At 34.2% G+C, this 26,988-nt stretch overlaps 1 protein-coding gene across 7 annotated transcripts in view; it reads right to left on the bottom strand.

Moving 5' to 3' along the window:
• LOC110018551 (tetratricopeptide repeat protein 5-like) overlaps window positions 1-26,988 on the bottom strand; it is a 100,742-nt gene that overhangs the window by 18,576 nt on the left and 55,178 nt on the right. For all 7 annotated transcript variants that reach the window (XM_020715897.1, XM_020715898.1, XM_020715894.1 and 4 more), the window contains 8 exons: window positions 24,696-24,785; window positions 22,160-22,254; window positions 21,803-21,856; window positions 21,594-21,731; window positions 1,982-2,039; window positions 1,776-1,890; window positions 1,019-1,088; window positions 693-764 (listed from right to left, as the gene is read on the bottom strand). In XM_020715897.1, the coding sequence (XP_020571556.1) occupies window positions 693-764; window positions 1,019-1,088; window positions 1,776-1,890; window positions 1,982-2,039; window positions 21,594-21,731; window positions 21,803-21,856; window positions 22,160-22,254; window positions 24,696-24,785 (692 nt within the window). The remainder of the gene's footprint in view (window positions 1-692; window positions 765-1,018; window positions 1,089-1,775; window positions 1,891-1,981; window positions 2,040-21,593; window positions 21,732-21,802; window positions 21,857-22,159; window positions 22,255-24,695; window positions 24,786-26,988) is intronic.

Genomic DNA, 26,988 nt, shown 5'->3' with positions numbered 1-26,988 from the left:
GTAGTGTTGTAATCGTGCTTGTGTTACAGTGTAGTGATCGTAGCGCAATCAAGAACAGGGAGAAGAGAAGGAAAAAATGTGAAGGTTCTGGATTAAGGATCACCCCTCATTCGATGTATCCCAGTGCTAAATTTCATGAGTTACTCAATTGGGAACAAAAAGTCAGAATTAAAGAGGGGCAATTAAGGGTTAAAGGAAATTAACTAAATTTATAACTTCCAATTTTTATATTTCTCAATCCATTCATAATTTACCCATAGTGATCTATAGCGAATTAATCGATTTGACGTGTAGAATGTTATAAAATTGATTTGACTTAAAATCTGAGAGATGCGAAGTTTGGGATACAATATAAGTCGTCAAAAATTTTTACCTAATTTTACAAAACTAGTTATTACATTTAGAATGCCATTATAATGATTCATTGTCAAGAAAAACATGAAGAGCATGTACTTTGGTTCACTATTCAGTCCCATTCCCTTTTTCATAAATCCAAGCCCAGCCAATTAAGCTTTATTTTGTCACAAGCCAGACCATGCGATAGGTAAAATACATACCACTTAAAAAAAAACGTATTTGATTCGATGGATCTATTTTTAACTAGAGTCAAAAGTGCTCAAGAATTTCAATAAATTAAACATTAAATGGGACGTCAAATAAAAAACGCTATAGAAGAAATAACAAAAGCATACCTTTTGTTTCCAGGTCAAAGCATTGATGCGGTAAAATGGGTCTAGTAATGTTACTCGATCACCTTCTTTAATCTACACCAGCAAAATTATAAGATTACAGCTACTCCGCATAACAGCTCAATCTATGATAACTATGAATATGTATGAAACAAATAAATACGCAAAGTATGAACATTAAACCATTCAATTATTTACATATTTGAATATTTTAAAAAAAATATTTTGTTTATCTTTTAGAATAACATTACTAGCAGAAAATGGTAGAGTGCTAAAAACCAATGTTTAGCGGCAACTAGGAATGATGAGAAATGTTAAGAAAAACTTACTGCTTCACGGTGCACTCCATAAACTGAAAGTATGAAACAAGATTGATTTGAATCACAAAGTACATAATACCTAAGAAATTTAGGGGAGAAATGTTAGTAATTAATATCATTATAGTATGAATAACACTGCACTCAAAAATTACGCAATTTAAATTCAGTGCCAAACCACAGATGATGTGGCAGCTGAGGTAATATCTTATATATTTCATATCTCTTGAAATTGCTTCTTTTAAATATACATTATATATATAGAGAGAGAGAGAAAGAGAGAGAGAGAGAGAGAGAAAGAGATAATTTGGTGGAATGTAAATTGAGTCACTCAGAAATAAATAAATAAATAACTATCTATTTTACAATACAAATGTAATTGACAAATTTCTCCGCGAATCAGCTTATATTTCATGAAATTAACTTATTGTCTCCTAAGAAACCTTATAAATGCCAAACAAATAAGGTATTTCAAGTTATATATAGGTCGCAAAAAACAAGTGGAGTTTTGCATAAATTAGATGTCATGTCAGATTGGACAAGGACAGTGCCATCTGAACAATGTTGTGGAAATAATTTACGTGGAAATTTAATTGAAGGTTGGTTGAAGGAGATGGTTGTATCTCAAGTCACGGAATCCACGCATACATTTTGCAATATATCGCTCATCAATCCGGAAAAAACAAAAATAAAAAATAGGACTGCATCATTACTCTTTTAGCACTTCTTTAAACTGTTTTATGAGAGCAGCATGAAAAAGATAACTTACGATGGAGCAATATCATCATGCATGACAGAAACAAGTACTATTCCAACAATCATTACTGCTTTGTTCAACCCCTGAGTTAGGATGTTAATGTTGGCCTTCTTGTGCGTTGAAATTGCTTGAAATAAGCATGCAAAAAAAAAAATTTCAATCAGTATTCCATAGTTGAATTCTCTGATAGCTAGAATCCAAAATTTGTAAGTTCTTACAATTAACTTCGCCTAAAGATGCCAGCAAAGGAGCTAGTCGTTTAGACCTGTCTTGCCACTGAAATAAAATTAAGTTCGTGTAAAAACTGAATAATTCTGTGAAATTGAAACTTTAATCAAATGCATATTATAATACTCAGCGTGGACAATAAACTAGTTTGATTTACACAAATCTGCAGGAAATGAGTAATATTGTCTTGATTACCATAACATAGCTTTTACATTTTCAATAAGGGGAGGAAATGTAGGGAGCCGGAAGGAATTGAAGAGCTGAGCAGCAGGGAGATGAAGCAAGAAGTTTGGAAGTAGAAAAGAGGTGTCGAGAAACCGAACGGAGGGGAAGCGAGAAGGTCAAAAGCCAATAGGCTACTTCCGCCCTATAAAAGGATGTGTTTGAGAGAGGCAGAGGTGAGATCGACTTACCAAGGAGTTGAGCGGTGTGCGAAGGAGAGGAGGACGATGCAGGGTTTAAGGCAGCGGCAACGTCGAGGGATTGCGGTGCTATCGAGCCGCAATGTCGACTGGGAGGGAGGAGTCGAAGCCGCATGCAATCGAAGAAGCTCTCGGGGTAAGAAAGGAGAGACAGAGGGCCCGTTTGGCAGTGTAACAACTGCGAAGCATTTTCAAAACACCGACATTGGTGTTTGTTATCTTCGTCTTTGCTGTGTTGCAGGATAAGTTGGTTTTCTTTTGTATTACATGTCGCCGCAGGTTCGACTCAGCGTTCCACATTCGGAGAAAATTGTTTATAGCTCTACCCTCCCTGCGTGGCGCATCAGGTGTTATTCGCGGCATTATTCATGTCTTTTGTCAACCATTGATTCGTGGTGTTTTGCAGTGTTATTTGCAGTAGTATTCAAGTGTTATTGTGGTGTTATTCGTGGTATTATTCGAGACTTTTTTCAGTCGTTGATTCGCGGTGTTTTGCGGTAGTATTCAAATGCTATTGCGAAAATATTCGCACGGTTTTTTTATGTTATTAGTGAGTTACGCGGTGTTATTCAAACTTTTTGCCCAAGCCGGTGTTATTCGAGTTGTTTTCCGACAATATTCATGCATTATTGCGGTGTTATTAGTTATGTTTTTTGTGTTATTGGCAAGTTACACGATGTTATTCGCGCCTTTTGCCAGAGTCGGTGTTATTTGAGTTGTTTAGGGGTAATATTAATGAAAAATTAATTTTATGCTAAAAATGATTATTTTAATCAATGTTCATTGTTATTATTTTGATAATTATGTTAAAACTTTTCTTGGAAGAATTGCATACATAGCACTCAATTTTTATATACTTACATATCTAACACCTAAATTTAATTTTTACATACCTACTACCATCTAACACCTAAATTTAATTTTTACATACCTACTACCTTATTTATGCAAGCTAAGGTATATTTCACTTTTTGAAAAAAAAAATGATGACATAAATTTTAAAACTTCGTAATCAAACGACTAATTTAATTTACTACATAGTATTTATACAGGATAATAAGTTAATTTAATCTACTCTATAGTATTTATCCAGGCTAATAGTTTTGCTGAGTAAATTCTTTTTATTGGTAAACTAATAACTTTTTCATTTTAAGAAATAAACTACAAAGATTTTTCATAAAAAAATAACATTTATTAAAGCATTTGAAATAATATCATGTCAAAATTACTAAATTAATAATAAATATTACCAGATTTATTATAGCTATGACAGTTCTGTCGTAAACAGCATTACTGCATAGGGGCAGAATCATCATTTATCTTGAAACAACTGCACATCAGCTGTTTTGCAAACACAAACCAAACAGACAGTCATCTCATTCAGATCAACAGCTTATCTGGATCAGCTGTTTATCAGCATATTATCAATAATCTACAGCTGCCCTAAACAGACCAAAAGTCGTGTGTAGCTTTCGCATTCAACCTAGCTAATGTTTGGAAACCAGGTAAAGTTTGAAAAATTCTATAATTACCCCAAAATTTTCATCTCCCGGAACTTCATTGAAATAATTTAATTAAATTTTATGTATGAAATCAATCAATTTCATATAAAACACTGCATGTAAATTATGAACAGATTGGGAATTATAAAAGTTGAAATTTTTTAGTTTAATTAACCTAATTATTTCTTAATCCTTTCCTTAATCCTCTGTTCGCAACCGACCTTAAGCCCCCCTTTTCTGTTCAGTTTGAAGGCATCTAAGGCTTTGATTTTCCTCTCCTCTCCCTATTTCCTCTGACGCGATCATCTCTCCCTCACTACAACTCGGTAGGCGAATCCCGTGAAGGATTCAGCTCAGGTACTATAGCCAGGTCACACAAAAGTAAAACGAGCGACACTTGGGAAGGCTGTAGTTCGCAATATAGGGCTTCGGGGTGAAATTCAAGGGTACGAATGTCTCTCTTTTGCCAATCTAAGCTTTCATCCTTCCTCACCCTTCTGTTTTGATTTTTGCATTGTTTTACGTACTTTTCTCATTTTTGGTAGTCGTCGAAGTCACCAATTATATGTCAAAAGTGTCGTAAAAGCTTTGCAAGCATCCAAAAGGTTATATCATGAGTTTAGAGAAAGGGAAGTTAAGTTAGAGGTGATAAGAAGAAGATTAACGAATAAGTTATGTTTTAGGTTATATCAGATGAATGATTTATGCCGAAAAGCCCTTTTGAAGTATGTTTCAGACGAATAAGTTATGTTTTAGGTTAAATCACATTATGAACCCAAATTTTATGAATTATTATGATGTCTATGTTATTTAATGATCAAGATATTATGCAGATGACGCTGATTGCTTGCAGGTATTCATTCTATTATGATTCATGCTTATAAGAAATGAAATATCTGAGTGCATGAATTATGTTTTATGAAATGTCTAATGAACATTGCTACAAGTATTATGTTTTAAAAAATGTCACAAGAAATGCTATGGGTAGACAATTATATGAGTGTTTGCAAGTATACTATACAGAGATGTATCCCGAATCCTGATATTTATACGGGGATAAAACTCTGGAAACCGTTGAAATTAGGCGGTGATGGAAAATTAGGGAACTGTAAGTATCAAGGGAGGCTCTCGATAACTACTATTTGGGGAAAGTCTTAACTTATTCGATAATTTATATGGCATTTGGGGCAGAGTGACGACTCATGATGAAAGAACATTAAAATAGTTGAACATTATATATTTACAAGTGACATTGCTATAAAATGACATATGCTTATAATTATGTGTTGATGATTACATTTTTACGATTATATGTTTATGCTTGACTTCCACTGTACTCGTTTTTTCTTTATTTTCTCTAATATGATAGCATGTTATGATTCATGTGTAGACTTGTACAGTTTCATTTGAGCATACACGTTACTTCCTTTTCATGTTTAAAATCTTATTTCAGCCATGATTATTTTGCTAAGCTAGTTTTGCTCACTCTACGTTGTTGTTTTCCAGGTAGAGGCAACGAGCCCTAGGGAAAGTAGTCAGGTGTGACTTGTACAGTTTTTTGTTTTATAGTTAGGAAATTGGACAGTCCTTTTGGGTAAGTATTTATTTATTGGATTTAACAGTTTTGCATATTTATGTTTTGATGATATGATTTTCATGCTCCCGTAAATATAAATGAACTTTGACATGCAATGTTTCATGAATGTGAGACGATCCAGTTAGACAAATTTATCACCCACTATATCATGCTTATAAAAGTTAGGACGAGTGTTGGTGAGAGTTAGCCTAACCAAACTGCCAGCCTTTATCGCACCTCAGTCGACCCCTATAAGCAGGGCTAGTTGTGGTGTGATCGTGTATATGAGAAATGATATTGATATTGATGTGTCTTAATTGACACAATCTTTAAACGGTGCTCCTGTGATAGTTATACAGACACATAATAATACGCATATGATATTAAAATTGCAAAACTCTGTGAATAACAAAAAATATTTTTATCGATTTATTAAAAGCTTGACTGACATGCATACTTCTTCATTTTCTTTTGTGTTACTGTGATTTTTCATTAAGAGTATTCACTGACATTATTTGGCTTATGATTGTATTAAATTAAAATTTTTAATTTTAATTAAGTGGTTAATGATAAGCGTTAGAAGAGAGCGTTTATAAAAGATGCAAACAACAGTGAGTAAATTTAAATATCTTTTTTAATTTATTTTGATTAGTGACTCTTTCAACTGTTAAATAGCAACTAAATATAGAAAATTTAATTCACATTATCTGACTGTTTGTTTCCTTCTTGGTTAATTTCAAGTTTTGTGTCGAGTCGTGACAGTTTGTGATATTAGTAAATTTGAATTCTTATAAATAGGTTTAGCAATATGGAATAATATCCATAAGACTGGGTGAACCTTTGTACAGAGTGGGACACACACAACCCTTTAGATTGGCTGTCACAATTTGGCCCCGGGGATTGGAATTTCCAAAGCATGAACGAACAGTCAGACGAAGATTCTATAACTAACAGTTTATAATGCAAATATTAAATGAAAAAGAATAAATAAAGTAATTTAATTGACCAAATAAAGTTTACCTTTTAGGTTGTCGATCTTGCCTGTTGTAAATATTTTCTCCTCTAATATTCATCTTTTATTTAAATCTTAACTCTGAAATATTAAAACCATATAATAACTTAATTAAAATAACTCAGTTAAGTAATTACACTTCTAGATTATAGTAACACACAAAAATGGAGCAATATATATGCTTGTCTTGTCTAATATTTTCTACAAAATCATATAATAATTTAAAGCATACATTTATAATATTTGCTCATGGAGGAAGTCAAAATATGCTCATGAAGAAATCTAAATATTTCTACAAGTATCGACTATTGTTTTACTTTACAAGGTTGAATCACTAACTTTAATATACGTCATAATCTTAACTTTCACATCTATATCAGGATTATCGTCTAAATATAACCTAACACACTTATGACTAATATATACCCCATTAACAAAAAATTGGAGACCAAGTCAACAATTGTCCTAGGTGAAAATGTATATAGGCACCCCTGACTGATACTCTTTTTTCGGTATAGTAGTTCGTGATCTAACTTACATGATTTTTTGAGGTAGGAGGGTGTCTAATCACCCCTGGCCAATACTCTCCCATCAGCACAAAGGTTAATAATCTATTTTTTACAATTATCTAAGGTAATAAAAAATAAATACTTAGTCGAGTACACTAGCACCTCAGTCTGAGTACCATAAGGTGTGAACTCCTTTACTTAACTTGCAGATACAAACATTTATATATATAATACAAGCTTTATAATATATATTATTTTTTATGCGACATTTTGTCTTCATCTACTAATGAATAAATATCTCTTTAGTGGAGCTAAAGAGCACTTAATAATCTAATAACTTCATAAGAATATCATTATGTAACTATTTAATATATTTTTTTTTTATCGAACAATATGAAAAATATGTTGCAATTCAAATCACATTTGAGTAGAGCATAATGAAATTAGGAATAAATTTGTAAATAAGAATATTATTAAAATTTAAAAATATAATTACTCACCTTAATTTTTTTTTATGATTCTTATCACTTTGAATCCTAAATTCTCCTCTATTGAATGCCTAAAAATGATAATCATAATCATATATCGAAAATCTAAATTTCATCATATCTAATTGGTTAGAACATGTTTTTATAATTAAAATCTAAAGACACTTTATATTATAAATAAATAAGTTTCATTTATTTTTTTATAATTTATAAACTTTATGATTTAACATCATACCTCAACTAAATTTCCTTAATTGCTCCTTCCTAGGTAACCTCTTCAAATATATTCATCTCCTCTAGTCAAAATCTTTAATTTCTAACATTAATTCATACAATAAGACTAAATAAATACATTAATTCTAACTTAAAATTAAACCTTTACCACCTCCTTCACTGTCGTTCAAACTCCTTGATTTCTAGCCCACTATTACTTCCAATTCTACTCTCTATCTTAATTAGCAAAAATAATCTAAATTAACACTATATTATAAAATAAATTTAATATATAAAGACATTTAAACAACAAACCGAGAATTCATCTTATCAAAACTTATTCCACCAATCAATTCTATTCTCCTTTGGCTTTAATTTGATTGTGTGTTACCTTAATCCTTGTTATTAATACATAAAAATTTAATAGAACTTAAAGAACATCTAATTAAATAGACAAAAAAACTTATATAACTAAAAAGTATTACCCTAAACTTGACTGTTTTTACTACTGAATTGGTTTGGCTGCTTTCTATACAATTCACGCACGTAAGCTCCTGCTCGAACACCCACAGAACGCACGCAAAGCTCCCTTCCTCTTGTCTTATGCACAAGACACTTGCATAACTCACTTCCAAGTTCACAACACTCTCAGCGAGTTCTTCCTCCTCGCATGCGAGTTCGATCTTGACGATCCAAGACCTGCACGAGCCCCCTTCTCTTCTCCTTTGCACCTTCATAGTTGTCCCTCCTCGCATAAGCACACTCACACAGAGTTGAAGCCACTTACATAGGCAATCAATGACGTCTACCCTTTGGGGTTTCGAAACCCTCACTCCTCTTTCTCCTCGCCCTCTACTCCTTTATGTGCACTCTTTGTTGGTTTCAAGTGGAGACGCTCATCTATTTAAAATAGAACCGTTGAGACAGTTAATCTCTTCAAACTGAAACTAACCCATTAAAATTTCTTTTCTTAATTTTTATTTTATTTTTATTTATTTTTCAATTGTTACGATGTTCCCTCATAAAAATTTCAAGAAAGTTTAATCATTATACGGATAAAGCATGATCTATCCAAAAATTTTCAAGAAAATTTAATTCTTGTTAAGTACTAAACAGATATGATAAATCTAACGTCTGAGATAAGATAATTCAACTAATCAATCCCAAAAATCTGAAACATCATAACATAAAAAAACACCACATTATAAATAGGATAACATAATTAACATAACACTCAACTTTTAAAATAAAAGTATATGAGAAATTGAATGCAATATAACAAACATGAAATTCATATGACAAATCACTCATAAAACTCTATTAGAAATAATATCAATAGCAACAGGTTCTTCATATTCCTCATGAGTTAAGGAATAAACTCTTGGTCGAATGTTCTGCCTTGATTGCTCCTTATGTGCCATTACATCAACCTTTGTCACCAGAGGGAGGGGAAACAAAGAATCGAGAAATAGGAAGGGAGGGGACAGATGAGCAAAAAGGAGGCAAAGCGAAGAGTTGGAAAGTTAAGGAAGAGAGATGAATCGAACGGTCGAAAACTCTGAAGTCGCTTGCATTCTATAAAATGATGCTAAGAGGAAAACAATGCAACCTCACCTACGTGGGAGGCTAGAACGTAACAGAAGAGACGACGTCGTTATTGAGCAGAAGAGGTGTCAACTCCAAGTGTTCATGCAGGAAGGAGCCGAAGTTGAGCCAACAACGTCATGCTCGCGCGCAGAGAGGACACCAAGTTGCTTGAGCCAACAACGTCATGCTCGCGCGCAGAGAGGAGGACACCAAGTTGTGTGTGTTTCAGTTGTGCGAAGGAAGAGACCAAGTCATGTGGTTTAGGACAACCGAGGTAAGAATTAAAAGTATTTATTAAACTGATTTAAAAAAAAAATTCAATTTATTGAAAAGGAAAAGATACATAGAAGTTGTATGAGACGAGTCAAAAAAGGTGTAATTTATTGAAAAGGAAAAGATACATAGAAGTTGTACGAGACGAGTCAAAAAAGGTGTCCTACCCATATGATACATCAGACACTAGCATCGTAAAAGAATGAAACATAGATAAAACACAAAAAAAAAATAAAACTTGCATGAAATAAGCTGCTAGACACGAGTCAGCTTGGTCTTGTCTCTGCCTCTGGTTCTAGAAGCGGAGACAGATAACAAATTGCTGAGTGTCGTTTCATTACCCGAAGTTACTAATAAGATATATACAAACACACACACATACATATATATTTGATGGACGACGTCGTCTTCCTTCCCGCTCGGCTCTGCTAAGGTTTCGCCCGATGGCTAACCCTAGCAACAGTTACGATTTCGCTCGTCTTCATGCTCGATTCCGTTCGTCTTCCCCTCTGGCTCTGAGACGTTACGGCTTCATTCGTCTTCATTCCGTTCGTCTTCCCCGCTTCTTCTTCGGCTCTGAGACGCGTCTCGTCTCACGTCTTTCCTCGCTCTACGACTCCTCGCGGCTCGTCTCACATCTTTCCTCACTCTGCAGCTCCCTCTCCCAGATACAACTCGTGATTTTTGCGGCTTCTCTGCGCTCGTCCCGTCTCACAGCGTCCTCTCTTCTTTCTTTCGAAGCTTCTTCCCCTCATTTATCAGAGCAGAGCTGCTTTCTTCTCTGAAGGCCTACCTTTGAGAATGACTTCGAACAGTTCATATGCAACTGCCCTTGCGGGTGTCCACACCTCAGACACACATAAATCGTCATATTTTCCTCCTTCGTTTGAGTGGGCGAAGGACATCAATAAACCTGTTAGGAAGAATGAGAATTTTGACATATTTTTTAAGGGAAGCTGAAGGTATTCAACTTACTTTCTCCTGTCGTCTAAATTTGGTTGGAAAATTTTTATATAGTCATCCCAACATAGAGCTCATTCGCAAAGATTTGAACTTATGCACCTTGTTGGAGAGTGAAAAATTGAACTATTAGATGGGAGACACATTCTTATTCAAATTAGTAATGAAGATGATTACATGCGCTTATTTGCTAGAAGAATAATATGGATTGATAACAAAGCAATGAATATTCTGAAATGGTCTGCAAATTTTGACCCACTGACGTAACCGTCAATCATTTCAGTTTGGATTCACCTCTCTGGTCTAAAATTTCATTATTTTTCTCAAAAAATATTGTACTCTATTGTCTTAGCTTATGGAAAGTCACTCAAGACAAACATTCCTACATTTAATTTTTCCCGTCCATATGAAACCAGAGTACTTGTTGAAAGAGACATCACTTCACCCGCTTCTGAGGAAATCTGGTTAGGCACACAATACCAAGGATATTCGCAGAAGGTAGAGATTGAGTCTTTTCTGCCGTATTGTTCGAACTATCGTATGTTCGGACATTCCAGTTCTTAATGTCATCATCTACACCCCCACCTCAGACCAAAAAAATAAACTGCTCCACTAGAGGCTATGATTTCATCTCCTCCTGATCAGCTTCAAGTTTTTGACACAATTAATTATCAGAAGGATACCCCGGAAGACGTCACTTTCCCCGCAGGCAATATGTCAACCATTCAGTCTCCACTTGTAGCTCCCCCGTCTTAGGAACCTCCTATCGTGGAGGAGAGAGATTCTTCAGACCCCGCCTGCCTTGGAACCTATCACTGATAATACAGGTGGAAATACTTCTACTGTTTCACTGCTGTCTCATCAGGTCCAGAAAGATGTTAGTATTATTCAGGCTCATGAGGATCATGATGTGTAATGACCTACAACTGTCCGACCACCTTTGGAATCTACTGATCAAATGAGTCAATCATCGGATGAGGAATGACAGGTTTACACATCCAAGAGGAAGAAAAAAAATGAAAATCTACTTTAGCTCAGACATCAGATGGATGATACTTTGGTTATTACGGGCAATGGTACTCGCCTTACAAATTTGTTAGCCGCCTCACTTCCGAGAACTAGAGGCAGGACTAAAGTGTGACGTCTCTAGCACTTTCGTGTCATTTTGTGGCTTTTTGATTTTTTTTTGCCTTTATGTATTTTTGTTTTATTTGAGTTTTGTGCGTGTGTTTTTGTATGAGTTAAGCTTTCTTTTATGCTCTCTCATGCAACATTTCTATATTTTTTCTGTATTAATATATTTGCGCTTGGACTTTTTTTGAATATATATATATATATATATATTGAATAGAAATTAAGCGTGATTGGATAAAGAAAATTTAGCATTTAAATAATGAAAAGCTAATATTTTATTAAAATAAAAAATTAATTAAATTTTATACCATATTTTAGGATTTAAATTTTAGAAGAATCTACGTCAAGAATTAATCGACATCGAGATTAATACTCGTACTTTTAATCTATAATGATAATTTATTTATTCTCAACTATTTTACAGTTAACGAGCTTTCACATGCTTTATTCGAATCGAGATATTCTTTTCTTTATCGGTCATATCGTTAAGAATATTTGCAGCTACTTGCTATCATGCATAATGTATGCTTTATATGATATGATAAATTGAATATGATGAGCGCATGAATGATATATTTATGTTGACTGTTTGCATAAACATGACTGATTATGTGAAGTTACCATTTATAGTGCTAATGGGAAACACTAAAGCACCCGTGCATGTGTATGGAAAAAAATGTTGATATTAATGTCTTAAGCAACATAATTTTTAGACGATGCTCTTGTGATAGTTGTACAATATATAGAAAGATATTTATATGTTATTGATATAATAACGTTATTTGAATAACATCAAATATTTTTATTAATTTATAAAAAGCTTGACTGGATACATATTGCTTTTTTTTTTCTTGTATTATTGTGATTTAAGAGTATGAGTATTCACTGACTTATTTAGCTCACTGTTATTTTTAAACCAACTTTTATGGATAATTTAATTGATTAAAAAATGATTGATAGAGAAAAAATATTAATAAAAGACGTAGACAACAAATAACGAGGTAAAATTAAATATATCGCTTTAATTGAATTTGTTTAGCGACTCTTTCATCTGTTTAATTGTAGAAGAATATAGAAATTTTATTTTTCAACATTCGATCGTCTGTTTCCGTCTTAGTTAATTCCAAGCTACGGGTCAGGTCGTGACAAACTTGGTATCAGAGCTTAAGATTTAAGATTAATTAATGAAAACTTAATGAAAGAGTCAATAGAATAATTATAAGAAAATTTTAACAAGTTAACTCAAAGTAATAATTATTATCCATTCGGGCATAATAATATGCCAAAAATCATAAAAGAAAAAAATCTGATAGAAAATAAAAAAATACAACATATTATAAATGTGAACACGAATGTCCTCACCCAAATGATGGTAGTTATAACTCAGCTGATTCAGGAATCCAGAACGCAACATATCAGAAGTGATACAATCGTTGTGGATAAGTACCTAAAGATATTTCAAGATCTATGCCCACCTTTGGTCAAGGGAACTGAAAACCCAATTGAAGCGAAGAATTGACTAAAGAGGATAGAGAAGATACTAGATAGCATGGCTTGTCCGGATAAAAGAAAGTATCGTTGGCAATGTTTGTGCTAGATAGAGAAGCCAAAAGGAGGTGGTGTGGGCAGCATCAGGACAGGTTAAGGGACACCCTACATGACGATAAGTTGGGAGGAGTTCGTGGACCTTTTTAGAAAGTGGTTCATACCCTTATCTACTCGACGACAGGTGCAAGACAAGTTCATCAGGTTAAAGACAAGGAGAGAAGATAGTCAGGCAGTACAAAGTAGAATTCACTCCATTATTGAGGTATGTACCACAATTGATCACTATTGTAGAAGAAAAGTGCTACAGACTCCTTTCGAGATCAAAGGATGCGATTAGACAATCATTGGTACCTTTAGGGATTGATGAATATTTGGTATTAGTGGAACGATCTAGAAGAGTAGAGATCGACTATCAGCTATCGGAAGCGTAAGGAGATGCACAAGAGAAAGACTGCAGAAGAACAAATATATCACTTAGAAGGATACAATGAGAAGAAGTCCAAGAATAATTCGGGTGAAGTTAGCAGAGGTACGACTCAAGGTACTATAGTCACTTGTGTCAAATGCGGAAAACAACATAAGGGTAAATGTTTGATGGCCTCTAACACTTGTTATTCACCATCTCTTAGCCAGAAAAGCGTTGAAGATCAGAAAGCAAGTGGAGCGCTTTCACAGAAGGCTACAGTTTGGCAGAAAAAGATAGTCTACAGCTTTAGCTCCTACCCAACGTCAATCAAGACAACCGGTTCCACCTCGAGTATATTCCCTTACTCATAACGAGCCTGAAGAACCTACTGCTGCTTGTGGTTACGAGGTCTGATAAGTTTGACATTTTCTTATATAGAGAGGATATTTTAGTAACATATTTTAGTGTTTCGGTATTATTATCTGAAATATAGTTGAGTCGCCTTCTATCGAGCATTTATCTTTATAAACTCTTCATCTTAACCTTAGTTTCATTGATAGCTAATGTTGAGTTGCTTGAGCTCTGGTTATACATTTCGAAGATAAAATTTTTATGAGTGGGGAAGATCGCAACGATTTTGTTACACAGGGGGAAGGGAAATTATTAATCGAGGAATAGGAAGGGAGGGTTTAGTAAAGGGACAGAAAGAAGACGGAGTGAGGAGTAAAACAGTTAAAGGAGGGAGATGAATCAAACAGTCAGAAATTCATAAGTCACTTGCGTTCTATACAACGATGCTAGGAGGAAGACAATGCAAGTCCAAAAGAAGAAGAAGAAAAGAGGAGAAAGGAAGAGAAGAGAGAAGAAAAGAAGAGAAAGGAGAAGAGGGGGAAAGGAAGGAGGCTCGGACCTAAAAAAGGGATGACATTGTCATTGAGAAAAGGAGGTGTCGACATCAAGCATTTGTGCGAAAGGGAGCCGAAGTCGAGTTGAAGATGTTGTGCTCGTGAGTAGAGAACGAGTCATGTACGCTACAACCGTGTGAAGGAGGAGACCAAGGGCCCGTTTTGGGCAACATATTTGGTGTGTGGCGTTTTGAAAATGCACCTGGCCTATTTGGATAAACTATGTTTTAGCAGCTTAAGCGTTTTCTAAAGGTTGAAAACAGTGGTGGCAGCTTTTCGGCTGCAGTCAGGCTTTTTCAAAAAAATAAAATTTGTAAAAGCCACTGCACCTACTTAACAGCAGATTATTCAATAAGTTGTAATTGCCCCAAATAGACCCCAAGTCGCGTGGTTTGGGGCAACCGAGGTAAGCCATAAAAAGGATTAATGAATTGATTTAATAATAATAATTAATAATATATATATATATATAATAGAAATTAAATGTAATTACAAAAGTAAATTTAATATTTAAATAATGAAAACCAATATATTATTAAAATAATAAAGTAATTAAATTTTATACCATATTTTAAGCTTTAAAATTTAGAAGAATCGACATCATGACAAATAGCAAATTAATCTACATTGAGGAGAGTACTCATACTTCTAATCTATAGTAAAAAAAAAAAATTGTCAACTATTTTACAGTTAATGAGGTTTCAAATACTTTACTCTGATTGAGATAAAATTTTCTTTATTTAAAATATTGTTAAGAATATTTGTATCTACTTACTATCATGCATTGATGTATGTTTAATATGATATGTTAAATTGAATGCAATGAGCATATGAATGATATGTTTATGTTTATTATTTGTATATAGATGCTTGACTATAATGGACTCACTCTTTTATGATACTAGTAGGGGAATACTAAGGTATTTATGCACATATATGAAAATGGATATTGATGTGTCTTAATTGAAATAAATTTAAGACGGTGCTCCTATGAAAGTTATACAGATATAAAATAATATTGATATATTATTGATATAATAATGCAATTTGAATAACAACAGATATTTTTATTAATTTATTAAAAATTTGACTGGCAAACATATTGCTTCATTTTCTCTTATATTACTGTAATTTATGTGTATGAGTATTTACTGACTTATTTATCTTAGTGATATTTTTAAACTAACTTTTCAGGTTAATTTAATCAATTAAAAGACGATCGATGGAAGAAACAAGTTAAATATACTATTTTAATATAATTTGATTTGCAACCGTTTCAACTGTTCAATTGTAGATGAATATAGAAAATTTAATTTTCACCGTTCGATCGTATGTTCCTGCCATGGTTAATTTCAAGACTCAGACAGGGTCGTGACACTCTGTTAACCATTTCTAAAAAAACCCCCTCATACAAATTCGTCTAAGTTGAATCCCTTCTTCAGTTAACATATGGCGTGAATCTCTGAACCGAATTAGAGCAAATTCTCATCTGATATCCATGTTGTCGTTATAAATAACATACTTTAGAACCAAGTAAGCATTCACCACAGTGTAGTTTCCCACACTTAACACGGGACCCTATAGTGTTGCTACTAGCCCGATTATTAACTTCATCAACATATCTACTAAGAACAAATTCATGTTTAGTAGAAAAAAACGGGCATGCAATAATCTAATAATTTTATAGAAAAAATCATTATGTAACTATTTAACATGCATATTTTTCTATCTAACAATATAAATAATAAGTTGTAATTTAAATCACACTTGAAAAGAGCATAATGAAATCATGAATAAATATGTAAATAAGAATATTACTAAATTTTATAAATACGATTACTTACATTAACCTTTTTTATGATTCCCGTCCCCTGAGCCCTTAATTCTTCCCCTATTTAATGCTTATAAATGAAAATAATAAAATTATATCAATAACATAGTTTTCTTAATATCTACTTTGTTATAACATGCTTTTATATCTAAAATTTAAAGGTTCTTTATATTATAAATTAATAAATTTCATTTAAATTTTCATAAAATACTTTATAAATTTTATGATTTAACATCATACCTCAAATAAATTTCTTTAATTATTTCTTCATTGGCCACCTCTTCAAATATATTGATCTCATTTAATCAAAATTTTCAATTTATGACATTAATTCGTAAAATAATATTTAATATGTTTATTGCCTGCGTTAATTCTAACTTAAAATTAACCCATACCTCCTTCACTACATCCAAACTCCTCGATATCTTACCATATTCATTGGTTGGGATCCACTAGAGTGTTAACAAACTTAAATCTATCAATATTTCCTTTAGCATATCAAGAATGTATTTACTATGTGATTTAATGATGTTTTTCTTGGACCTTTTTACCTGCATACCTAAATATATCTCATGGTTCCAAGGTCCTTAATTTCAAACTTTGTGGTAAGTAGTTTGATCATGAGAATCTTTTCATCATCACCCGTAAGAATTATATCATCCACATATACTATCAGTGCAGCAATATTACTTTCCTGAGTGTTTTCTATAAACAAAGTATGATCAACATGAATTTGAGAATAACTATTAGATTTTATGCTCTTGGTGATTGTTTAAGCCCATAGAAAGGCTTCCTAAGTTTGCATATTCATATACACTTCATTCAGATACCCATTTAAGAAAACATTTTTTAATATCAAGTTGATGCAGACCCCATTCCTTGTTAACTGCTAGTGAAAGAACTTTGATAGCGTTAGGTTTAACAACTAGTGCAAAGGTCTCCTGATAGTCGATATCATAAACTTGACTGAAACCTTTTGCTACATGTCTGACTTTGAATCTCTCAATATCTTCATCAACTTCGTATTTGATATTAAACACCCATCTGCACCCAACTGGCTTCTTATCCTGAGAGAGTTTAGAAAGAATTCTTGTACCATTAAGCTTTATGCTCAAATCACTTCTTCGACTATTTTTCTTCATTCTGGATTTTTGAGAGATTTATGAGAAGGTATAGGAATCTATATATTATCAAAGTTAGAAACAAAAGCTTTTTAGAATGAGGATAACTTCTCAAAAGCTACATACTCATAAATTTAATATCTAATATAGTTTTCCCTGCCACCAGCATCTGAAGAGGACAGTGATAACTAATGAGTGCTAGATTATTCCTTACCGGAAATTTCAGGTGAATGTGGACTCGGGTTTTTGTTTGAGTAGTTCTGTCCTTACGAGTTGCCTTCCACCTGCTCCAAACTTTTCTTCCTCCTTCTATACACACAAAGCACTTTGTTCTAGATTTTAGGTTTGGTTGATTGTGTTAGTTGGGCATCCTCAACCAAGATAAGAGAGTTAGGTGGAGTAGGTGGTGAAGTCGTATAGGTATCATCAAATACATCCCAAAATTGATGTTCATTTGCACTTTCCCTCAAAAAATTAGATTTGGGGCAGTAGGATTGATTTTCAAAAATGTGGCATCCATAGAGTTAGTAATATTTTCTGGTAATAGAAGAGTAACATTTATACTTAATATATCTAAGGGCCACTTTTGTGCAATTTTGGGAATGAATGTGAATCAAGGATACACATCCAAAGATTTTAAGCGATATAGCAGAAGAGAACTGATGTGAAGATAGATAACAATCAAAACATGATGAGACATTCGATTGATAAGGTATGTACCCGGCTAGACATTTGATTGATAAGGTATGTTGACAAATGCTCCCCATAAAAAAATTTTGAAACTTGATGAGACATCATAATTGAGTGAAATACTTCAAGGAGATGCATGTTCTTTCTCTAAGCTATCTCATTTTGTTGTAGGGTATCAATACATGAACTCACATGAATGATTCTATTTTTTTGAAAGGTAGAACCCAATGATGAAATTGAATTATTATTTTCGATCATCAAGTCTGCGGATTTGAATTTTGAATTAAAATTGAATTTGAATTATATTATGGAAGGTTTGAAAGATTTAAGTTATTTAAATTTCTCTTTCATTAAGAATACCTGTAATTCTAGTGTGATTGTCAAAAAATGAAATAGATCTTCTAGCCTCACTTAAGATTTTTATCTTTGAAGACCCCCAAATATCACTGTGGATAAAAAAAATGAGTGTGAGGGTTTATACAACGTCATGAGATAATTATCTTTAGTGTGTTTAGCAAATTAACAAATCTCACATTAATAAGAACTAAGTTTTCATGGATAAACAAATGAGATAAAAACTTTAAACATAATTGAATTAGAATGACCAAGTGATAATGTCATAATATAACCTATTTTTCGACAGATATAGACTCGACAGACTCATAAATTTGAGATGAAAATAGATGTGAAATAATTTTTGTGTTTAGATAGATTTTCTTTGAGTATGTATAAGCCTTGATGCATTTATCAACACTGTCAATCACCTTCCCCCGACTCCACCACATGAAATTCAAAAAAGTGTTCAAAAAACTATACATTTCATATCACGAGTAAGCTTACTCATTGAAATCAAATTATTGTCCAACTGTGAAACATATAAAACAAAGGAAAGAGTAAAATCCTAAGAGAGTTTTACATCACCTTTTTCAGCAATTTTTTAGTGTGATTAATCTGTAAGTTTGACTGATCTAGATATAGAAGACTCTTGATAATTGACTAGAGTATTGATATCTCCGATCACATGATCAAAAGCTTCTGAATCTATGGCCCAAGTTCTAAATCTCCCATTACTGGCAAGATGAGATAACAATATATAACATTGTTGTGTCACGAGGTTGGTGGGTTGTTTGGAATTACCTCTAAGAAGTTCTTTCAATACTTCCTATTATTCCTTGGTGAAGGGTTCAATATTAATCTCCAAAGTAAAACTTGGCATCTTCATTCCATACTTAGTCATAACGCATACGTGTATTTGGGGCTGCTACTAATTGGAGGAAGTTGACTGATGTTGCTGCTGGAGAAGATGAGGCACGTATGATTGTCAAGAAAGTTGGAGACTGGCTGCAGAGTGCTTACAGGCTGTTGGCTGCAGTGAAAAGACCAGATGGAGGACTTACAGGGAAACAGGTGGCTGTAGGGAGAATTCCAGTCCTGGTGGCTGCATGGAGAACCTCCAGCCGAGGTCCTGCAGGAAGACAACGGAGAAAGACAGTGGAGAAAGGAAAGGAAGATAGTGGCTGCATTGGTGGAAGAGAATGGAGAAAGAATAGCTTGCACGGGACACCTGCAGTGAGTCGACAAGCAAGCAAGCAGCTGTAGGGAGAAATTTGGTATGGAGAGGGAGCAGAAGCTGGTGCGAGGGAGGGCCAGCAAGCTGACTGACGGCTGCAAGGAGAACTCTGGTGCTGGACAACTGTTGGAGGAAATTTCCTAAGTTGGTTCAGCAGCGGGAAGAAGGTCCGACTGCAGGACGGAACTCTGACTCTGGCAAGGAGATTCGACAGCTGGATGAAAACCTATAGGAAAGCGTACAGAGAAGAAGAGCAGAGAAAGGAGGCTGCAGATAATGGTTCACACTTTGGAGCGTTTGGGAGAACGGAAGAATTCTTGCGGCTCCTATTTTTGCACAGGAAGGAGTTTCATGTGGCTGTGTAAGATGCCAATTGCGGCTGCTGCAAAGGACTGCCTATGGGGAAGAGTTCTGGCTACTACAGGGAAGAGTTCCAGCTGGTGCAGGGAAGGGCTGGAGTTCCAGCTGCCGAGTAAGGCCTACATGGAAGCATCGGTTGCAGAGAAAAGCACTACTGGCTACAAGTTGGCAGAGAAGATTTTCAGTCTGCATGAAGGATTTCTAACGGAAGAGGAGATTTCTGGCGGTAGGGAAAAAACAAGGGTCTCTTGCTTGCTCCTTCCCTATTGGAGTCCTGAGGGAGGGAGTTTACTGTCGATGGAGGAGACCCGCATCTACTCTCGGCTGATGATTTCCACTAGAAAAAGAAATTCAACCAACCAGCTTGGATTTCCCCCAGAGAGAAACAACTTGTGGATTGAATCTAGTTGGCTAAGTTGCAGTCCTCGGCTTTTCACACGGCTTAGAGTTAGTGAACTTAGTTCTAGGTCGGGGGCTTTGAAGGAGAGAAAAACCGATAGCAATGAGTAGTGTGTAGCTTCTCCGTCTAACATCATTTGGAATTTGCACTAGAGATAAAATCGCAAAGCCTGAAAACCCGTCGGAAATGAGAACTCGTCGATTGTCTTTGTTTGCACCAATCCAACGTGACAGGATTAGCAGCTTCCACTTCGTCTGCACCAATCGAGGTCTTCAGTTGTAGGGTCTTACGGCTCTGGAAAGTAGCAGAGGAGGGCCTACAAGACGGCAGAAGGAATTTCAGCGGCTGCAGGGAGAATTCCGGCCATATGGAAGGGCTCGGACAGTTGAAGGAGAGCTAAGGTTTCTTTCCAAGCTCTGAGACCATGTAGAGAACTGATTTGGAGAGGAATAATTTCTCTTAATTGTATTATTCAGATATACGGTATATATATATAGGAAAAATAATCTCTCCTAATTTATAATCTTACCAAATATATCTAACCAAAACTAGGAAATAAAATAATTCTAAACTAAAAATAAAATAACATAGAATATGAAGGGAATAAACTAGTTAAAAGTTATCTAATTTGTCTCGTCAAATCCTCCACAACATCTTCTCAGATTTCCACACTATGCAAATCCTCTAAAAATAAAGCATCACATGCCCATTCATTCAATCAATCCAAATCTAACCATATTATATGCTACATTTTAAACAAACAAAATAATAAAAAGGCAACTTAATGCAACCCACAACTACTTCACAAACCAAAATTTATGTTATGACCGTACCAAGAGCATCACAAAAATTACCCATCAGCATTTTGATTAATGATGTCCATTTGGAAATGGATTTTATCAATTTAACTAATAATGTGTAAAAAACACAAGTCATCAGAATTATACTGAATAATCCTTCTTTCAAAATGAATGGCTAAGATGAAAGGCATGAATAATGAGTCCACAGATGAATTGTCCCACTAAAAATAAAAATAAAAATCTAATTTGAATTATCATTTCACATGGGAAACCAATGTAAGCTGAAGAAGGCTACCTTCAAAGAGTTTTCAAGCTTGTCAAGAAGGAGCATAATTTTGTGGACTTCATTTTCCGCATGTAGTCCAGGATCCTTTGAGGCGGCAGCTTCGAACCCATGAAGAGCTCGTTCATAGTTCTCTAGGTACTTATTGGCCTACGTCAGAAAAAAAAATTGTCGGACCAATAATGATGGGTCAGCAGGAGCGTCAAAAATGTGAGACTCACCATCGCACAGTTAAAGTAGAGGTCAGGATTAAGTTTCATTAGTTCGTCTTTTTCCTGATACAACAATTTCAACATAAGATCCGATGCACTTGAAAAAGCCGTGAAATATAACGGGTACACTTACATTTAAAGGGATATAGCAGGATATTAAAAAAAAGTATAAAAAAACTAATCAACATACAGCATCATTAGACTCATTCCAATTAACTAATTCAGATATCGTTAAACATATAAGAGAGTCAACATTTGATGCTAGTTTAGGAAACAAATGGTGCTGTTCTCAAGCTGTTCCTTGAGAACAGAAAGCAGGTTAAAAGGCTATATTGATTTAAGAAATCCAATGAGCTCTGTTCTTACTGCATTTTTGTATGCTTTCAGAGATTGCTTTAATTTGGTATGATCCCATGCTCCAGTCACGAAGAAACTTGTAAGGTATGCATTTCCTAGATTGTCTGTAAAAATCATGCAATGAGCTACAATAAAAACCTAGAGCTTGGTGTATCAGATTAAATTAACCAGTAAACAAGAAGGACAGGGGCTTTAGCAAGCATTAAAGGAAAATAATCAATTGATGTGAAAAACCAATAACGTCAGATTGATAGGTCTTATGTTTGCTCTGAAATGCACCAAGGAATAAAGCATAAAAGAAGACAGCAATTAGAAATCACACATAGCTGGTTTAGATCGAGATAACCATGTATTTGTGAGAATAAATGTTCCCAAAACACAAATGTAAAGAGAAGACAGGATACCGATGTTAAAAATGAACCAAAATGTGTGGAAGGATTCAAGGTCTGCTAAGTATAGATATTCAATTAAATTTAGCAGAAATAGAACAACTAAGATTAATATGAAAAAAATGATTATAATAAAGAAAAACATTAGCATCTTATCTAGTGACAGGCTGGAATCTTTCAGAATTAGTAAATGAAATTAGTTTAAATGGTATGAGCAAAAAAAAAAAATCACTAAGGAAAGTTGGTGACTGAAAGGCGAGAGAGGAGCCGAAAGCCATATAAAGTTTAATCAAAGAGATTTACTATAGCAGAAGTAAATTCTATCGATAAAAAGACAAAAATAAATTAAAGATATTCTGCATGGGTGCAATAGAGGAGCTTAAAGTGCCAATCACCACAACGATATTTACTTCTACTAAAGAGAATGATCACCACTAGTGTCATGCTAATAATTAAGTTTTTTTTTTAAAAAAAAGGAGAAATGGATAGAAATCGGTATGGGCCTTTCCCTTTTTTTAAGGAAGCCAGCCATAAATAAGTTTTGTAAAAAATTCAACCGTTTGCAGCAAGTTTCAATGAAAGTTAGCTAGGATCAACTTGAGCAAAACAAAACAACAACAAAACTTCTTTCAAGAAGTTAAGAAAAATTATTCAGCTTGATATAAGAAATTAGTAGATCTTATAAGCTTAATAAATATTATTAAAAAAAACACAAAAAAGGTTATTCCATGGGCCAAATAATAATTCTAATAGTAATAATTTTTTAAAACCTTTATAATGTAATAAAATTATAACTATCAAAGATTTTATCAATTACATTATAATAATCATTCTTTAATGTAAAGCATTAATAATATACAAATGGCTAATTTTAAAGTCACATTATATAATACTTACATAGAACTAATATAAATGAGCAATACTGTATAAAATTATAAATATAAGGATTAGTAAAAAATACACTTAGTAGTTATATAATATTTTATGTTTTAGAATATAGTTTATATAAATAAAAATTTACGTAATAAATTTTAAGGCTTTGCAAATGATGTGATTTGAAACAATGATGCTGCCTCATCTTATCATGTTATTTCTGTAAAGTGGAGAGACAATGGCAGGCTTGTTTGCAACAGGCTAAAGAAAAAAAAATTTAATGCGCAAAAACCATAAATCAGTTGTTTTGAAATTCTTGGATTTACTATGAAGATTTTTTAATCTGTCCTTAACTCTATCTAAATTATCAAATCCTACTTCAAACTAGACTAACCTGAAACAACCTAGGTCAGGCCTTCTCTCTCTTATGAGCATGTAGAAGATGCAGGTTCTAGTTCCCGTGTCAACAGAACCAAAAATAAATAAATGACATTGAACTAGATGTCCTCGACCAACCTGATGACCCAATTGACATAAACCAGCTAGTTTGGTCACTTCTAACCTTGGTACATCACCTGGGGGAAAATTGAAAGCCCAATGAATTTCTGTCGAGGACTTAAAAGGAAATAGTCATCAAATTTTGTTTAGTATAACTGAAACTAACAACAAAAAACAAATTTTGTATAGTATAACTGAAACTAACAACAAAAAAAAAAATATATATATATATATATATATATCTACGCTCCTGCAAGAAATTCATTATAGAAATTTCAAATCACCATGCCTTTGGTCGTTTTTATATATATTCTCATGCTTTCTATCATAACCAAGTGAAAAAAATTTCGACAAACACTTTCTAATGGGTTTTTTGTCTGACTTCACGAAACATCAATACATTTATATAGCCGAATTTGGAAAATCAAACAGCTTTAGTGTTAAATTTTAACAAATTTGGAGGAAAAGAGTTAACACATGGCTATATTTGTTTGACCGGTAGAACTAGCCTAAATTTGGCACGAATTTCTGAAGGCAATCCAGTAATATCATATCATGTTCCCTAATGAAATTCTAGGAATTATGCGTGTGCAGAATCTCACTTTGGTTCTCCAGTTATCGCCAGCATAATTCTTAGCATGTTCAGAAATAACTGTTGGATAAAATGATATCAGCAATAACAAGTTGAAGCACCAAAACATTGGTGCCACTTGAACGTGCAGCAGCATAATATAAAGTAAGAAAGGCATGCTTCCGCTTTTTTGAGTTAAATTGCAGGAGCTTACACCAAGAATTCCCATCTTTAATATCCAACGTGACTGCTTCTTTAGCATGCTGGATGCTTTCATCAACTAAGTGAGATTGACTCTCCATCGCTATAAACAAAAAAACCAAAGAAAACATTAGCTCTAAACTTCATGATGCCGGAATTAACCAAACCACAATAACGGAAGCAAATATTATTAAGCAAAAGTAATTAGGGTTACAATCAAGACTCAAATAGAAAACAAAAACACAACAAAACAATCAATATCTGGCTAGGGCCAAGTAGTGACATCCGGGGACAATGGTGTCGTAGCTTGGTGGTTGACGGTTGAGTGGGGAAGGGATGAAGGTGGATGGGTAGAAACAGGGAAGGTTAGGGGGTCAACGATTGTAAGCAAGGAGGAGCAGGGTCTTGGGTGTCCAGTGGATGAAGGCGGGTGGAAGGAGGTGGCAGGAAGGTCGTCGGTGGGAAATATGAGTGCAGAGAGATAACAGGTGGGACCGGCGGCTGGGAGCAGGAAGAAAGGAGGTTGAAGGCAGGCCGGCAGCTGGAATCTGGAAGGGAGGAGGATGGCGGCAGGATGGAGGGTAGAAGCTGGACGGTCAAGCATGGTGCAGGAGTGCCTGAAGGAACTAGCTAGAGATTGTCACCAACTCGGAGCAAGATAAAACCGGAGCATCATCTGTCCTCGAATACAGTCCTAACAAGGGAAAAACGCCTGGAGGCAAAAATATAAAATCAGAAAGACCAAAACTAAACCCTAACCCAGAAAGCAACATATTTATAATAAGCAAATAGACGGGGAAAGGGGGAAGGGGCAGCGGTAGTTCCTGTCCAAGAGCTGGCTGGCCGTTCCAGCCTCCCTGGACCAGCTCCACTACTGCTGAAACGCAAGGTATAGCTCATAAGCCCCGTATCACTTCAATATCACAATTGTTCTGCAAGTGCCAGCATCAATATATGTGTAACGCACTGAGATGATATTTTGATATTGTTTCATGAACAATAGGAAGCATAAATTAAGACGAAGTTAACTTTTATTTCAATAGATTTTATGTGTGAGCATCAAAAAACTTATCCTGCATTTCAAATTGAAGTATATATAATCATATCTGAAATTAAAGAGTCAGACCACTGACAAAAATGATGCAAAATGGTTATAAACCATTTAGAGATAAAATTTTCAACACAAAAAAAAACAATAAGCAAAACTCCAAAGAAAAAAGGGAATGCCTAAGCAGTGCTTTAAACTCATGGACTAAAGTTGAGTCAATGATCAAACAACAGCACACGAGCAATTCTCATGGGAGAGCTTCTTTGCAGAACAAAATGAAATGAAACCTGACAAAAATATGACACTTGCGATGCATGTAACCATGTAACCCTTGGTGCTAAAATTCTACAACAACAAGAAAGCACAACCATCACACCATGGAAGCCGATGGGAAACAATTTAGCAAAAGAAGCTTATCATGATTTAAATTTGATTTAAAACTTCACTGATACTGGTGTTGCAGGACCATAGCACTGTTTTTGGGATTGTGCCGTCGCTTCAAAGTATGTTAAACCAATTCCTATGGGTGATATTATAGTGATCATGTGGCATAGGATACCTACTCTTGTGATTATGTTAGGTAGTCATATGGTTCCTATTCATGTGGTATTTCTATTAGGCATGGTCCAAAAAGTGCATTTGAAGTGGACGCCTCCAAGTGTACCTCACCATAAAGTGCCCAAAAACCACCTCGAAGTTTAACGTTTTTAAGATCATTGTGAGATTTTCATTTTTTATTTTTTTATTTTTGTTTAAAATATGCCTCGAGGCACTTGAGGTAACCCCTCAAATTAAAATCTAATAAATTAAAAAAAAATCTTTTGGTAAGTGATATGCCTAATTGAACTAATAGCTTGTTTTAGATTTTCTTGCTAGTAAACAAGCAAGAGAGGGGTTCCATTTCAACAAGTAGTAAGTCAGTGGGGAGCTCATGAGCAATAGGAAGTGATACAATGAGGGAGAGGACTACAATTGCTTGTGATAGGTAAATAGATAAATAAGTTCGAGTGTGTAATAACTGAAAATTTAAATAAATAAATAAAATAATAATAAAATAAACTTTATGTGATCGAAATGCACAATATTCTCTGATTAGTGCAGTGAATGTTGTAAAGTATTTGTGAAGTGGTGAGCTGGTATTTCTGGCCAAATTAGAAGTTCTAAATAAAGATGTGCAAGATTTGAAAAAAATCCAGTTATTGTAAAATTTTATGATGTATTTCATGAAGAATTGTCAGGGCTACCACAAGAACAGAAA

This window comes from Phalaenopsis equestris, unplaced genomic scaffold (genome assembly GCF_001263595.1).
Source record: "Phalaenopsis equestris unplaced genomic scaffold, ASM126359v1 Scaffold000024, whole genome shotgun sequence".
NCBI lineage: Eukaryota > Viridiplantae > Streptophyta > Magnoliopsida > Asparagales > Orchidaceae > Phalaenopsis > Phalaenopsis equestris.
This window is presented reverse-complemented; position numbering and strand designations above follow the sequence as displayed.